This window comes from Phalacrocorax carbo, chromosome 2, assembly GCF_963921805.1.
Source record: "Phalacrocorax carbo chromosome 2, bPhaCar2.1, whole genome shotgun sequence".
Classification (NCBI taxonomy): domain Eukaryota; kingdom Metazoa; phylum Chordata; class Aves; order Suliformes; family Phalacrocoracidae; genus Phalacrocorax; species Phalacrocorax carbo.
Window position 1 is genome coordinate 135,556,113 of NC_087514.1, and position 17,124 is coordinate 135,573,236.

Sequence of the window (17,124 nt, forward strand, 5' to 3'; positions counted from 1 at the left end):
AAGTCCAGTTTACTCTTCTCTATGGCCATTAATTATGACCTTTTCCTACCCTTCATCTTCTGTTCTTTGGGCTGAACAAGCCAAGTTCTCTCACACCATCTTAGCAGCCCTCTGCTGGGCTTCCTTCTGTTCCTTATTGAGTTACACTGGGGAACCCAAAACTGGAAACAGTACTCTGGTGTGTTCTCAAAAGTGCCGAATACAGGGGAATAATCCCTGTATTCCCTGTAATGAAGTCTACTTTCTTACTAATGCAGCCCAGTCAGTTGGACTCCTTTTCTGCACTGCTACACACTGCTGACTCATGCTCAGCATGTCCAGGAAGTCCTTTTCTGCAAAGCTGTTTTCTATATTTTGGCATCAGTAAGGAATGCTGCACGGGGTTATTCTGTCACAGATGCAGGATGCTCTATTTGTTTGTTATATTTCACAAGGTTTCCGTCAGCCCCTTTCTCCAGCCTGTCAGGATTTCTCTAAATGAGTGTTGTACCCCTGATCACATTGAATACTTCCCATTTGTTGTCATCTATTAGTTGCTGAGGGCATTTCACCTTTCCCAGGTAATAAATAAAGATATTGGACAGTATTGTCCCCACTATTAGCTCCTGAAGAACAGCATTAGTAACCAGCCCCCAGTTACACCTCAGATTTGAGCTTGTGCACATCTCTGTTTTAAGAGAGAATTGTTGAAGTGTTAGTGCCACTCCAACATTGTTGGTGAAACAAAATTCTGATGCTGTTAACTTTCTAGCATGTGGGACCCATTGCAGTAGTACTGGACTTTAAAGAGGCCTGTAAACACATGGAAAATGATAACATGTGAAGATTGAATTCTTCTTAGGTGCTTGAATATTGGACAGAACCTTTTTGGCTGGTGGCATACTGGAGAATGTCAGGGAGAAGGAGATTCATGTAGAAAAGCTGAAAATACTATGGACCAGATGAAAGAGTCTGTGTTGGGTTTGCGTGGCAAGGTTTGGGGGTGCCTTCTTTAAGAAGCTGCTAGGAGCTTCCCCTATGTCTGATAGAGCTAATACCAGCCGGCTCCAAGACAGACCTGCTGCTGGCCGAGGCTGAGCCCATCAGCCATGGTGGTACCTCCTCTGGGATAACATACTTAAGAAAGGGTGAAAAAAAGATCCTGGACAACAGCAGCTGAAGGAGTGAGAATGTATGAAACAACTCTGCAGAAGGCAAGGCCAATGAAGAAGGAGGGGGAGGAGGTGCTCCAGGCACCGGAGCAGAGATTCCACTGCAGCCTGTGGTGAAGGCCATGGTGAGGCAGGCTGTGCCCCTGGAGCCCATGGAGGTTAACGGTGGAACTGATATCCACCTGCAGCCTGTGGAGGACCCCATGCTGGAGCAGGTGGATGCCTGAAGGAGGCTGTGACCCTGTGGGAAGCCCACGCTGGAGCAGGCTTCTGGCAGGACCTGTGGAGAGAGGAGCCCACACTGGAGCAGGTTTGCTGGCAGCACTTGTGACCCTATGGAGGACCTTTGCTGGAGCAGTCTGTTCCTGAAAGACTGCATGCCATGGAAGGGACCCACGCTGGAGCAGTTTGTGAAGAACTGCAGCCTGTGGGAAGGACTCACGTTGGAGAAGTTCATGGAGAACTCTCCCCTGGGAGGGACCCCACACTGGAGCAGGGGAAGAATGCGAGGAGTCCTCCTCCTGAGTAGGAAGCAGTGGCAGAGACAATGTGTGATGAACTGGCTGCAACCCCCATTCCCTGTCCCCCTGCACTGCTGGTGAGGAGGAGGCAGAGAAATCAGGAGTGAAGTTGAGCCTGGGAAGAAGGGAGGGGTGGGGGAAGGAGTTTTAAGATCTAGTTTTGTTTCTCATTACTCTACTCTGATATTGACTGGCAATAAAATTAATTTCCCCAAGTTGAGTCTGTTTTGTCCATGACAGTAGTTGGTAAATTATCTCTCCCTGTCTTTATCTTGACCCATGAGCTTTTTTGTTCTCTTTTCTGTCCCCGTCCAGCTGAGGAGGGGAGTGATAAGAGTGGCTTTGGTGGGCACCAGAGTTAACCCACTATAGAGTCTCAGTGTTGACAGTATTGTGCAGTGTGTGACAGTAGCAACAGCACCCATTATGTGCAGATACTGTGCTGCAGGCAGTGCTACATATAGTATACACAGAAATGGTGGTGCCATGTCGTTATAGTGCCTATACCTTCTCACATCCTATTCCCTGTCTTATTTTGTAGCTAAAAGTCATTGGTGTCTTCTGTGGTTTGTGAAGACATTCAAAGCCAAAGGCATAAAAATGATGAGGCCTGCAAAATAGTAAATTGTTTCTGCAGCACACGCTCATGTTACATTAGAGGCTACAGATGAAGATGGCTCCTTCCTGCTTGAATAGCACCCTGGTACAGGTCGCTCTGCACCAGGGTGTTTGGCAGGTCACTTGGAGCAGTACCATTAAAGAACACTCGTGCTCAGTCTGTGCAGTTTGATGAAGTGCAGAAGGCTGCTAATTCTCTCAAGTGATGCTTGCCTGCGAAATGGTTAGAAGCTGTTGTTGTTTGTTACTAATCACCTTTCAGAAGCAGAATTATCTTTCCTTAGCTGTCATAACAATGTAATTTGTAATATGTTGTTGTGGATTTTTCTGTAAGGCTGTTCAATGCTGAGATAAATTACATTTCACGTGCCAAGAACTGATGTGCTCCCAATGGCCCCAGTCTTATTTTTCAACAAGAGGCAAAAAGATATTCCATCCAGATAAACAAGAATTGAAATAAATAATCATTGTTGGTTGTGTAACAGAAAAACTGCAGTCGAGTAACAGGTGGAGAACAGTTTCTGAAGCCCAAGTATTACAAACCAGTTTCATCCTACGTGGACCTTGAATCTACGTGGGCAGATCTGGTATTTGTAAGAATTCAGGTTATTCAGTATACAACATACATAACATTAAATGACTCAAAGCTGTGGGAAGAAGTTACTTATGTGTGCATATACATTGTTTTCTTGAATTAACTCTAATTATTCTATCTGAGCGCTGTCTACTTATAGTGCATTAGAAAAAGTAACATTTCAAAGTCACTGTTGGAGCTAAAGCAAGAGATATTTTGTTTACTTTCTGGTAATAAATGACAAAATTAAAATCATTCTTTGTAGTGACAACAACCAGGCAGGAACATTCAAATTACTTCAGTGCTATAAATATTTATAAGTTCTTTTATAAATGCATTTATTATAGAACTACTTGTAAGATATTTAGGATAAGGATGGCAAAAAAGAAAACAGAATGAGCCTATCAACACCACACTTTTGGTTTCTCTGTGCTTTGACACCTTTGAAACAAAATGACCGTAAATGTTCTGGGGCAATATCCTCTTAAATAAAGTATGAAATCATGCAACAGAATGTAATTGTTGGAGTCTAACATATATGTGTGTGTATAATGCAAATGAAAACTGCATTGTAAGACCATTTTTAATAGATTGATACCCATTTAAAGACCTAGTGCTGACAGTGCAAAAAATCCTCGCCATTTCTAAAAATAGGTTATTTTCTAATCCTGCAAAAATATCTCATACAAAGGAGATCTGTGTGATACCTTAGTATAACAGAGGAAAATACTTTGTTAAATTAAAATGCAGTGCATTTTGTATATGTGTGATCATAACTTTATTGTATTTGTTTGGTAAAGAGTTATACTTTGCATCTAACATACAGTTTTGTAAATCTGAAATGTTCATCAAGCTAAATCAGTTTGAAGAAGACTTTTAAACATTAAATGGAAATAACTTTGGGGAACTTCTTTTAAAAGAGCATCTTCCTAGGTAGTGAAAAGTTGCAGTCTGACAATTGAGGGAGATGGACACACAGGAAAACAAACCAACCCATGTCTGATGGTTTTGGGGCTTTACTAAATAGGTACAGTAGATTGTTTATTATACAGAAAAGTAGAAAAATTTTTAATAAGTAAGACTATTCTGCCTTTGCAAATAAGCAGATGATGGTTTCATATTCCATGATAGCGAGGTATTTGTGTTGAATTTTAGTATTTGGCCTAGTGATATTCTGGATTGCAGCAAAAATGTTCAGAAAATCTTGGAACACTAGATGCTCAAGAGGACAAAATGAAAATTAATGTTGTCACATGAAGAGAGAGAACCTAAGTAATTAGAAGCCTGTAAGTTCAATATTGATCAACAAAACAAAAGGGTACACTGCAACAGGCAGAACTTGATTAATGTCATCTAACATGGAATTCACTTATTTTGTGAAATTGACTTCAAGCCTTTTTTTACAAGATTATGGTCTTGGCTGATAAAGATGGTAGTTCTGATACAGTATATGGTTGGCAGAAGTTTGACTTGTTACTACATGGCATCTTAATTAAAAATAACACAACTGTAATTGTACCAGTCCTCGTTAAATAGATTAAAAATTGGATAACTGATATACTTCAAAAGATAATTCTCATCATGTACAGTTCTGGAGAAACTATTATTGTCTTTATGCTACTTAACATTTGTCTGATAAAGTTTGCAGACAAGACAAAGGATTTGTAAACAAAAATGTAATTGATCAGAAGTAACCTATTGATAAGGATTCCTTGGCAAACAATTCAAACAGAAGGTATGCTTTTCTTTGCAGCCAAATCTAAAGAAGTGTTTTGAGAAACAAAAAAAGTATTGTAACAATTGTTCTGGGAAGGCAGTGACTTCGAACGTGATGTAGGAATCACAGAGGATAGCAAGTTTCCACTGTGGGCAAAATACCTTATGTCAGCTACAGAAATAGAAACAAGAATATGAAATTAGGAAAGAGATGTTCTAGTATTACAAGTGCATCTAGAATACTATGGTCAAATCTGAAGTCAAGCTCTGTGCAACTGTTGATAAACAGAGAATGTTCAGAGAAGAGCATGAAAAAGATGATAAAATGGTAATTTGATAAGTCCATAGAGATTTTGCTTAGTAATGTGATATTAAGAGAAACAGAAATGGATGAGGAAGATGATCTCTCTTCTGCAAAGTGACAGAGAACTCCTGTGTGTCACTTTTCTTGCTTATTCTTTTTCCACTGTGATTTTGCACCTCGCCTGTGCTGTGAGTGGAGAGTGCCATCTTACTTTCTGGTATAGAGTGGCAGTTAAAGTATTCTTCATGTTTGATTTGGCTACATCTGAATTGCTTCTGGCTGGGGTGAGCCTAGAATGCAAATCCACTTTAGTGAAACTAGCGATAGAGCACTATAGCTGCTCAGAACAGTAAACTGTTGTGCTGGCTAACCTTAAAAGTTGTTTATAACAAATTCATACTAAAGCAGTCAATGGTTAGAATTAAACCAAAGGGGGCCTCTGTTGTGGATGCCTGCCTTTTGAATAAGTCTCATCTAAATTGCAGGAACACCTCTTAATCAACACAGGAAAACCCAGAGACATTATGAATAGCCATACCTTAAGATAAACTTTGGTTGAGTTTAGCATCTTATTCAATATTGAAAGAGGTGTAGAGAATCCCTCCCTCCCTGACTGCTAAGTGGTGGTCACCTGTGGTAACTGGCAGGGTTTTTCTTTGTCAATTTTACTATTGTCATAAAGCTTATAGGAGCTTGTGTCTGAAGTGAGCTTATAGGATCAAAGATTATGAAAGAAATATAAATAGTTCCTATATGGTCTCTAGAAAACTGCCCTAAAAAGTATTTGCTGTTGTCTGGTTCAGGATTTCAGAAATGATTTAAAGGTTCATTCTTAATTTTTTATACTTCTGTGTTGTTTTCTTGGAGACTGGGCCTCCTTTACGAAGTAACTTCCTTTTAAAATCGGACTATTTAAAAATACTTCTACATCTCAAAGGGATTGTGAACCTTAGAGTACATGAGACCATTTTGACAGAGCTTAGACAGTCTTGTTTCTTGGAAGGTTTTTAGATGGTAATCTGTTACAGGTTTACTGAAAGTTCAGTATAAAAGCCCTCTGGAAACAGGTGATTAGAAAGAAACCTTGCAACAAAATTGGTCAGTCAATAATTCTTTATCTTTGAATTTAAATTCAAGACATTGATTCTTCCCAACAGTATGTAAACTCAGACACCTAAGGTTTCTTAGGGTAGATTAATTCTCTAGCTGCTTCTCCTGCAGGACAAGCTGTAGGGAAGTTAATTTTTAATTTTAAAATAATAGAATTCCTTGGAGAAATTTTGAGTAATGAGTAAAGTAATATTTTTAATCTCTTTCTGACTACAATACACAGCTTAATTTATGAGATAGAAAGGAAAGTGGTTACAAGAATCCTTATATTAAAATCAAGTAATCATTTACTTGGAGACTAAAATGCCAATGCCTACAATGGTATGTTTCTTCTGTAAGATTTACTTTGCATCACTAAAGCTCTTGGAATCCTATTCAATCCATTTCAAAAAGAAGGAAAAAAAATATTCAGACTCTAGAGAAACAAATGCAGAAAATCCAGTAATATTTTTATTTAATCTGGAAGGAAGTTACAGTAAAACCAAAGACAAATATTTAGGAGTTATTCTTATATCAGTTCATGTCACTGCATGTCATTGCGAAGACATTGCTAGCAAAGACTGTTAATATCTTGGGTAGATGTTGCCTTTAGTTTTCTGTTAGTTTATTTACAAAGCCTAATTCTGGGACTGTCACCCACCATCAGGGTACAAAGGCAGATATGAAAGGTCTTTTTTGCAAGTACCAAGTAAAAATTCAGCTTCTTATTGTCCATCTAACTTGATCTGATTAATGTCTTCAAGAAGATCTTGATGGTTTTTAATTCCCTGAAAGTTCATACAAAGCCTTCTTATAGTCTCACTGACTCCCACTGATTAACTGGACTCTGATTAACAATAATAGTCTTGCACCACTGAAAAATTATACCTATATTAGTAAAAGAAATAACGAGGCCTCTCCCCGGCTGTCACTTTTGAGTCCTGTATTTTACAAGTCCTATAAAAGATTAATCTATTTCACAATAAAATTATAGAGTAGAATGGATGTGAAAATAGATGCAATATCATGTTTTTGTGATTCTACAAAGGATTAAGAGTAGTTTTAGGTTTCAAATGAGTTCTAAGCAGATCTAAGTATTTAAAAAAATGTTCTCTCAAGTCTCCGGTAATTTCTGCAGCTTCTGTTCTCATGACTTACCAGTGATATTTCCCAGAATTAATAAATTGACAATATCATTTGTTTATGGTATTTCAAATGTAAAGAATTGCCTGTAGGACATTGTTTTATTGGTTTTACATTCCTTCTTGCTGTGTTAAATCTAATGAGGCTTGTCTGTCCTTTAGGTGACCTACAAGCGGGATCTGTATGCAGCTGAATCGATCATTAAGGGTATGTGTTTGTCCTTGTGGCTGTCAGTTTGCATATTCCTGAGTCTAATTAAGAGTCTTGTGTGCTAGAGTTTTAAATGTATTTAAGAAAAGTTTTATGAGGAATAAAATGTGCTTAGGCAGGTTGTTTTCTCTTGTTCACTGGTATACTTATATTATGCATTATTTACCCTTATTTACCTTTCTTAGAATAGAGAAACTAATAAAAAGCTGTGTATATTACAGAGTAAAACAGAGATTAATTTTGAATGGCTTTATAAGGAATAAACAATTTTTTCCTTCCATTTGCAGGTCAATTCTGAATATGTTCCATTTTTCTAATCTAAGTATTAGACTGAAAATTAAATACTAACTCTTCAGGGCTCTTCATTTTTCACATACAGCAACTTGTTACCAAAATTGATATAGGAATTATATGATATTGACATATTCCATTAATTTATAAATACTTTGTTGAACTGGTTTTTAACCGTTTCCTGTACTGGTAACAGTGATTTCATAGCAGTTTAACATAAAGATTAGATTTAGTTTTACCCAGTTGAACTCAGTCTAAAAACAATGTAGAAAGGAAGAACTCTTAAGTACTGTATAATGAGCACACTGATGGTTGCTATAAACTCATAGGGACTGATTCAGGGGACTCTTGCTTGACTCCTTGTTGAGAGCTGAGCGGTAGAAAGCCCAGGAACTGATGAAGAAAAAGGGACTTCCCTTTGGATTAAATATATCTTTCCAGAGAAAAGAATGTGGTTCCTATTTAAGAAAAACGGCAAAACCCATGTCCTGTTAGGGCATGGTGAGTGACTGGCTAATTGTTCACTTTGGTGGCTCATGTGTTATTACAAGATCCAGTATTGGCTTAGCTTCTGGTTTGGGTAAATTAGACCATGCCGAGATCAGCTCTGTCACTGTTCTGTGTGCTGCTTCTCTAGACAGAACGCAACAAGTTTGAAGCTTCTGGTTATTACAGTGGGCAAATATTGCCTATTACATGCATTACTAGAACTACCTGACTGAATTTTTCAGGCGTATATCAAGGAGGTAGGGCTGGGAAACCTTGGAGGTTCTGGTTTTGACAGGGAATGGGCTCTTATCTGCATAGCTGGAGGCCTGGAATTTTTGAAAATCATGTTTTGAGTGTGATTCTTAGAGGTTCCACGCTCCTCTAGCTTCCAAGCTTAGGATTTCCAAACATATTAAAAGACAAGGAGGTTACCAGGAGTAGTCAGCATGAATTTACAATGGGGAAATTATGCCTGACCAACCTGATAGCCTTCTACAATGAAATTACTAGCTTAGTGTATGAGAGGAGAGCAGTGGATATGGTTTGTCTTGATTTCAGCAAGGCTTTTGACACTATTTCTCATGACATTCTCATTGACAAACTGATGAAGTACAGACTAGGGAAGTGGACAGTGAGGTGGACTGAACACTGGCTGAACTGCCAGGCTCAAACAGCAAAGTCCAGTTGGAGCCCAGCCACAAGTGGTCTACCTTAGGGGCCAGTGCTGGTTAAAATCTTCACTAACGATCTGAGTGATATGGCAGAGCACACTCAGCAACTCTGCAGATGATGTAAAATTGGGAGGAGTGGTTGATGGACCAGGCAGTTGTGCTGCCATTCAGAAGGACCTTGATAGGCTGGAGAAATGGGTGAACAGGAATCTCATGAAATTCAGCAAAGGGAAATACAAACTCCTGTACTTACGAAGCACCATTATAGGCTGAGAGATGACCAGCTGGAAAGCAGCTCTGCAGAAAAGGCCCTGGGGTGTCCTGGTGGACAGCAAATTGAACAAGAGCTGGCAATGCACCGTTATGGCGAAGGTAGTCAACAGCCCCCTGGGCTATGGTAGGCAAAGCATTGCCAGCAGGTCAAGGGAGGCAATCCTTCCCCTCTGCTCAGCCCTGGTGAGGTCACATCTGGAGTGTTGGGCCTAAGTCTGGGCTCTCCTGTGTGGAAGAGACATGCTCATACTGGAGAGAGTCAAGCAAAGGGCCATGACGATGATTAAGGTAGTAGAGCATCTGTGATGTGAGGAGATGCTGCAAGAGCTTGGACTGTTATGCCTGGAGATGAGAAGGCGAAGGAGCATCTTAGCGATGTGTATAAATGCCAGATGGGGTGGAGTGAAGATGGAGCCAGACTCTTTCTTCCTCAGTGATCTTCAGCAAAAAGAGTACAGGCAATGGACACACACCGAAATACATAAAATTCCATTTATACACCCGGGAAGCTGGGAAATTCTTAGGATTCTCAGGATTTTTATTACAAAGCTGGGAGGTTGGAAGGGAGACTGTCTGTCCTTAATTTCCTAGGAATCATTTGTTCAGCTGAGATAGTCAATATGAGCATCTCTTGGCTTATAAATGCCATTTGTCATCAGCTTTTACTGAGTTACGGAAAAGAATATTTAATCTTGGAAATTACTTGGGTTAGTATTTTCATAACAGTATTTTTAACTTATTCAAGCTTATGGGAATCTTTGAAAATGGGGGTGTGATCTGATTTAAACTGGAAAAACATTTTCAAAATGTTCAGTTTCTCCATTTTGTCCACTTATTTTTTTGATAGCTATTGGATAGTTACAAACTTTATGCAAACAACATTCATTCTGCCATGAATAGCTTTTTCACAAATAAAATCTAGATAAGAAGTTCTTGAGTCGGCCCAGTGATTATCAAAGCATTTTTTTTTTAAATTCTGAAATTCTTATGCTCTTGGAAAAGTACATAGTAGTTTTCCTTAAATTTTAAGTATTCTTTCCTTGGATAAAACAATTCAGTTTGAATATAAATTTTAAAAGCTCAAATATTGTTATTGTGTTTGTCATATGAGCAAAATGACTCCTAAGACAAAAAAAAAGTTAATAGAATGAATCAGTGTGCAAGAGAGGGATTTCATTGTACAGTATGATATAAAATTAAGCTATGATTTTATCTCCTTGATGAATAGGAATTGGAACTAATACTTTACCTTGAATGATAGAACAATAGAAAAAAGGGAAGCTTCCAAACTTTGAGAAGTGCAAAAGTAATATTAAAACAATGAAGTTCTTTTTTCCCAGTCTAAATAAAAATCCCATTACACCATTTTCACTGAATTCCTGATCCTAAGAGAGTGTATGTGTGCTTTTACAGTACAGACTTTTTTAAAGTATTATCCCTAATTTTAAATATTAAGCTGTATAGCAGTCTGTCAAAGAAAACTTCCCTCTAATGGTAATGTTAATAAGGAAATGCAGAAAGCAGATTCAGCCCCTTGAATGTGCTGTTTTGTTACAATATTTGTAAACATGTGCTGTAACAAAAATTGGTATACTTCTGTTAGTCAAGCTTGCTGAAGCCAGTAATGCCAGCATAAAATGATGTAAATGCCGTGAATCAGTGCAATGAATGTACTATGTTGATCATATCTTGATAAAAGATTCAATATTCAACTTAGAAAAAAATCTCAGCAAACTCATAGTTCTATGTTAACTTTGATCATATTTTCATTTCCTGTGTATTTTTCATATTTATTTACCATGTATGTTCTCAACATTTAATGGCAATTTATTAGTCATAACTGGATCACAGAATCACAGAATGGTAGGGGTTGGAAGGGACCTCTGTAGATCATCTTGTCCAACCCCCTGCTTGAGCAGCGACACCTAGAGCAGGGGTCACAGGACCACGTCCAGGCACGTTTTAAATGACTCCAGGGAAGGAGACTCCACACCCTCCCTGGGCAGCCTGTTCCACTGCTCTGTCACACTCACAGGAAAGAAGTTTTTCTTCACATTCATGTTGAATTTCCTGTGTTCCAGCTTGTGCCCATTGCCCCTTGACCTGTCGTTGGGCACTATTGAAAAGAGTCTGGCCCCATCCTCTTGCCAGCCACCCTTTAGATATTTATAAGCACTGATAAGATTCCCCCCTCAGTCTTCTCTTCTCCAGGCTGAACAAACGCAGGTCTCTCAGCCTTTCCTCATAAGGGAGACGCTCCAGTCCCCTGATCATCTTGGTAGCTCTCCACAGGACTTGCTCAAGCAGTTCTGCATCCTTCTTAAACTGGGGGGATCAAGTAGATCCATTTTCATTTCAGTTTTCCTTGAACTTAACTGTAGACTGTACTTCTTTTGTAGCACAAAGGCCAATTTATTGGACTGTATCATTCAGTATTATTCAAATATTTAAGAGTTACTTAGTTCAGAGGACCTTCAGAATGTACTGAGCGTGTGTAAGCTTTAAAGGAAAAGAAAAATCAAAAGCAGTGCTGATTTATATTCTTAAACAGTTCTTGTCCACCTTCTTGCAGTTTATTTGATCCCTTACTAGATAAGTTCTTCTGTGGTGGGCAAGGAGAAAGCCAGATGGACGCCTTATGTAAAATATGTTGCTTTATGTAGCTAGAGGAGACAGCACCCTTCTCCTGTCATTCAGCTGTCCAGTTTGCTTATGCCTCCTTCCCTACATATCCCCATCATTACAGAGCAGATTTTGTGATGGTGGGAATTGAGTCATCATGCTTCTTCTGGGAAAACTAGAAATTAATACGATGTGAAAAAATGGTTTCTGTGCTCTCCTGCTGCTGCCCTTTCATCCTTATAAAGGTGACTCCTTATATTCTTTTAATCAGAGAGTGCTATCCTTTCTTCTTTATAGATTATTTAAAAGAAAAACAAGTAGACTAGTAATATTTTGAAACATTTTGCTTAAAAAAAAGTTTTTACAGTATTTGATGCCAATTTTACATGACACATACTATTATTTCATTTTACAAAATATTGTAAACCTGAAACAGTACTGCAACCTTCATGCAAATGAATTTCTGTGTTCCTGTGTATATAACAGCTTCAATAATCTCATAAGTCATTAAAGAAGATTAGTTATAGTTTATTTTAAAAATAAGATTAATTCCAAGCAGCTTTTTTTTGAAACTGCTTGAGTAGAAAATGAGGATGCAGCTTATTCAAATGAAAGGAACATTCACTAAGTTTAACTATTTCTATTTATTACTGGAGCAAAACTGCTGTAAATGACCAGTCATTCTCTTCATAGATACATATTTTAGATGTGTATTTCATCACATCCAAATGTTATCACATTTTTTGTTTTCACTAAAGTCAATACAATCTTTTCCAGCTCTTCGTTATGATAAAAAGTTTATGTAGCTTAAAGTAAAAATGAAAACCTTCATGGTGGTAAATCAGGCTGATCCCTGGCTTGATCTTTTCTTATCTAATGTTCTGTTACTGTGGCAACATGCAAGGTATCTGCTTCAGTAACCACAGTAGTCTTCATTATGCCTGGTCAGTATGAAAAACTGTACCTAAAGTTCATTGAAGTTTAGATTTCTTTTTTGCTGCATTGCATGAGTTCAGGAAGGGGAAGCCATACATGTTCTTTACTCCTTACGCAAGCAGTATAATGAGTCCTCCATAGCTAATTAGGACACCCCATAACAGATTTATCTTACATAATTAATTATATTTAATGGGGTTTAGAATAGACATTGTTAACACTCCAAGTCTGCAGTTTGAGAGTTGTGCCTTATCTAATCTGTGCCCTTCAAAAGGCTTCAAATACTGGATCTTCAGGTTGATATAACTTGACTTCTTTTTGTAGTGGACAGTTGAGCCATGTAAATTAATATTAGGCAAGCATTCTCTTCACAGTTCATGCCACACTTAAAGTGTATTTAAGGGGAGAATGTATTTTTGTCCTATTGAGCAGAGCATCATCATGTTGTACTCCCAGGCTGCATTGTTTGGTTTTATGGTTGTTAGTGTTACAGAAGAAATCTTAACAGCAGTGTTCTGCTGTGTTGTGCTGTGCCTATGGAAAACCTTCAAGGATAGGTCACCTTCCAGAATGGTGACTATCCTACAAGCCAAGGCTCAGTTAGGCCTTTCCTAATAGCTGAATAATTGACTGTATCACAGTGTCTGTTTTTCTCAAGAGTTCAGAGCCCACTATGCAGTGCTGTATGAAATGCTCCTACTTGTCATTACCGTTTTTTTGCTTTCTCCTACAACTTAGGTAGCTCTCTGCTCTGTCGTAGCTACTCAGTGCTGTTCGTGAGCTTGTGTGTTACGGACCTGCTAGTGTCATGGAAGTGTGTCATGGAGACTGACAGAGAAACAGCCACTGCAAGAAGGTGGCATGCAGTGTTTCTTCTGATGGTTTCAGTAACAGTCTCTGGAGACAGGAAGGACTGTCTGCTGATTCTGATTGGTTTAGAGATACAAACTTGGCTAGAAGTCCCAGTCTGCTAATGTGCTATTCACAGCTCACATGAGACCATGTGGTTGTGGATTTTCAGATACTGTTTCCCCTTAGAGGTTAAGGGGGCCTGAACCTTAGGGACGGGTTTTCTGGGTATCTACTTCCTCCTTTTCCTTTTCCTTCTTTGGGCTGATTATGAGATGCCAGGAACTCCAGAAAGGCACATTTATGTCTTTTGCCTTGTTAAGCCCCCCGTTCTTTTGCTTGGCACCAGCTGCTAGTGTGTCTGTAACCTTCCTGAATATAGCTAGCAGCAGTCTTTCCTACCTATATGGAGAAGAGGGTGCCTCTTCCTGACTATATATCACTTTGAGTAAAAACAGCATTACCTGTGGGATGGTGGTCTACATGATGGTTCTTCTTTGTGTCAAGTTGCTGAAGAGGACACAGGACTGAAATGCAGCATTGCGCACTGGATAGTACAGTCCTGTGTCACATACTTGGGTGGATTCAAACTCCAGGTTCAGGACATGTGGAGTGTCTGAAGGGAAAGTTCTGCATGACACTCTAAGGCTGGGTTGCAAGGCACCAACTTTCAGCATGCCACCTTGCATGCTCTCAAGGTCCTCTGGAAATGTCCCAGAAGCTAAACATATGGGCTGGGAGGGTGCAGGGTACTAAGGGCACTGGCCTCACACTGGTTTCCCACTGCTGTTCCAGTCTTCACAACTGATTTCTTTATTATTAAGAGATCCAATTTACTTTGCTGGATGCACATTTTATCACTGGATGGATTCAGCAGTGATGAAGAACCTCTGAGCCTACACATTTAATTTTGTGACTACAGTTCCAAATTTTATGTCATCTACAGTTATATTTATTAGTGACCGAAACTTGGTTTCCTTTGACTTCAGAGAATGACAGTTATGTCTTCCATTAACCTGTTAGTTTTGTTTAGAAAATCCATTTAAGCTATATTAAAAATATTTCTTTTGATGAGAATTATTCATCCCACTGTTTCCTTTCTGGTTTCAAATAATTTTTTTTTTTTGCTTTGAATTACAAACTTCAACAGATCTTAAAATACTTAAATTTTTATACTAGAACGTTAAAAGTTACACTTGTGCCTCTGGACAGTTTTGCTAAGGAACAGGTTTCTTGTTTGACGTTATTTTTGAGGTAATCTTGCATTTGTGTCTATTGTCCATATATGGAATTATAATTCTATAATTAATCAAATACAAGAAAAATATGGTAATATGTGTTTGGCAATTAAATTATGTCTAAAAAAATACAGTTAATCATGTGATTATCAGGTTGTTTCTTTAGTAATTTACATTACAAATGTAATTCTACCTAAGTAACAAGTCCAAGTTTCACAGAAGCACAGCTAGATTTTTAACTGCTGGCCTAATGAGACATAACAACTGACAAATTTCAGCTTGCTAAACTTGACTCGTGGAAGTAGGATAAAACATACATGCATACATTTTTGTACTTTAGATATTTATATGTGTATATGTCATTCATATTCAAGACAATACAAAGAAACACTTCAGTAATGTAAGTAGACTTTTATTTATCTTTCGAGACTGTTTTTTTTAAACATGTTTTATTAATTTTCTCACTTCCTCAAGTCTCTTTTACAACTGTATTATGAAAGTCTGAGTCCTAACCTAATTTGTTTTATAAACAGGAGATTTAATGCTTTTCTTTAGTTAAGCAGGTATGAACTTGTAGAGTATGCAGACAAGGTGGCACACGCCTATTTTTAATAGTCTTGAAGTAAGAAAACATCGTCTTACAGTAAGGGTGACTCATCTAGAAATGTAGTTAAGATCAGGCCTAATACAAAACATCCTAAAAAATTTCCATTAGGACTACTGCCCTCAGGGTAGGTATCTTTGAACTCTAGTTCCAACATGTAAACCTTACATGATGCTTCTCCATAGAAGTTTGTAACTTGGAGTTTGACTCTCTCCTCCTTTATCCTTTGTTAAGGTCCCTTCTTCTGCAATGACTTTCACAAGAGTGTGCACTTGTAGATTGGATATTTTGCCTTCACATTTGGGTAAATAAGTGTCTGCAGATGTAGATGCAGTTAGGTTTTGCAAGTGCCAAGAGAAATACCGTAATGCCTTTAAACTGTTCATGACTGTTGGGAGCTACATATGACATTTTGTGTTATATGAAGAACTCATGTGACTTTTTATTTTTTAAAAAATTGACATAAGCCTTGTTTATCAAAGGACAGATATCTTACTCGAGGTAGGCTGCATTTTCATGGGCACGCTCATTAACCAGTGGCTGTTCTCTGCTGTGAGGCAGAGAAATAGATTGGCAGGTGGGAAGGTATTCCTCAGAATAGTTATTGTCAGATGAAAACAACCCTCTTCCTTGACTTCTGCCACAAAATCTTCCTCTTTCTTTTGTATACTAATATTGGTAGGGGAAGTGACAAATTTTGGCTTCTGTTTTTTGCGGCTACAGAGAAATGTGGAATGGGTACAAAACGTTTTTAGATATTTTTGGTTACCCATGTTATAGGAAAAACAATTTCAACTCATTCTGTTGAGCATGAATGAACTACATGCTTGGCAGTACTTATTTCATTTTTCTTGTGTTTACAGTGGTAGAAACATCTCTGTTATGAGATACTAAAAATGCCAGGGATAACCACACTGAATTTCCAGACCAGTCACAGAATCACACAGAATCACAGAATGGTAGGGGTTGGAAGGGACCTCTGTAGATCATCTTGTCCAACCCCCTGCTTGAGCAGCGACACCTAGAGCAGGGGTCACAGGACCACGTCCAGGCACGTTTTAAATGACTCCAGGGAAGGAGACTCCACACCCTCCCTGGGCAGCCTGTTCCACTGCTCTGTCACACTCACAGGAAAGAAGTTTTTCTTCACATTCATGTTGAATTTCCTGTGTTCCAGCTTGTGCCCATTGCCCCTTGACCTGTCGTTGGGCACTATTGAAAAGAGTCTGGCCCCATCCTCTTGCCAGCCACCCTTTAGATATTTATAAGCACTGATAAGATTCCCCCCTCAGTCTTCTCTTCTCCAGGCTGAGCAAGCCCAAGTATCTCAGCCTTTCCTCATAAGGGAGACGCTCCAGTCCCCTGCTCATCTTTGTAGCTCTCCACTAATTCCCTGTCTTCTGTAAACTGGGGAGCCCAGAACTGGATGCAGTACTCCAGGTGTGGCCTCACTGGGACAGAGTAGAGGGGGAGGATAACCTCCCTCAACCTGCTGGCCACGTTCCTTTCAGTGCGCCCCAGAATACCGTTGCCCTTCTTGGCCACAAGGGCACATTGCTGACTCATGGTCAACTTGGTGTCCACCAGCACTCCTAGGTCCTTGTCAGCAGAGCTGCTTTCCAGCAGGTCAGCCCCCAACCTGTACTGGTGCATGGGGTTGTTCCTCCCCAGGTGCAGGACCTTGCACTTGCTCTTGTTGAACTTCAGGAGGTTCCCCTCGGCCCAGCTCTCCAGCCTGTCCGGGTCTCGTTGGATGGCAGCACAGCCTTCTGGTGTATCAACCACTCCTCTCTGCTTGTTATTGTCAGCAAACTTGCTGACGTTA

General features: G+C 39.1%; 1 protein-coding gene across 4 annotated transcripts in view; it reads left to right on the top strand.

Annotated features, from left to right (window-relative positions):
- CRPPA (CDP-L-ribitol pyrophosphorylase A) overlaps nt 1-17,124 on the top strand; it is a 123,398-nt gene that overhangs the window by 42,490 nt on the left and 63,784 nt on the right. For all 4 annotated transcript variants that reach the window (XM_064444501.1, XM_064444503.1, XM_064444502.1 and 1 more), the window contains exon 5: nt 7,278-7,323. In XM_064444501.1, the coding sequence (XP_064300571.1) occupies nt 7,278-7,323 (46 nt within the window). The remainder of the gene's footprint in view (nt 1-7,277; nt 7,324-17,124) is intronic.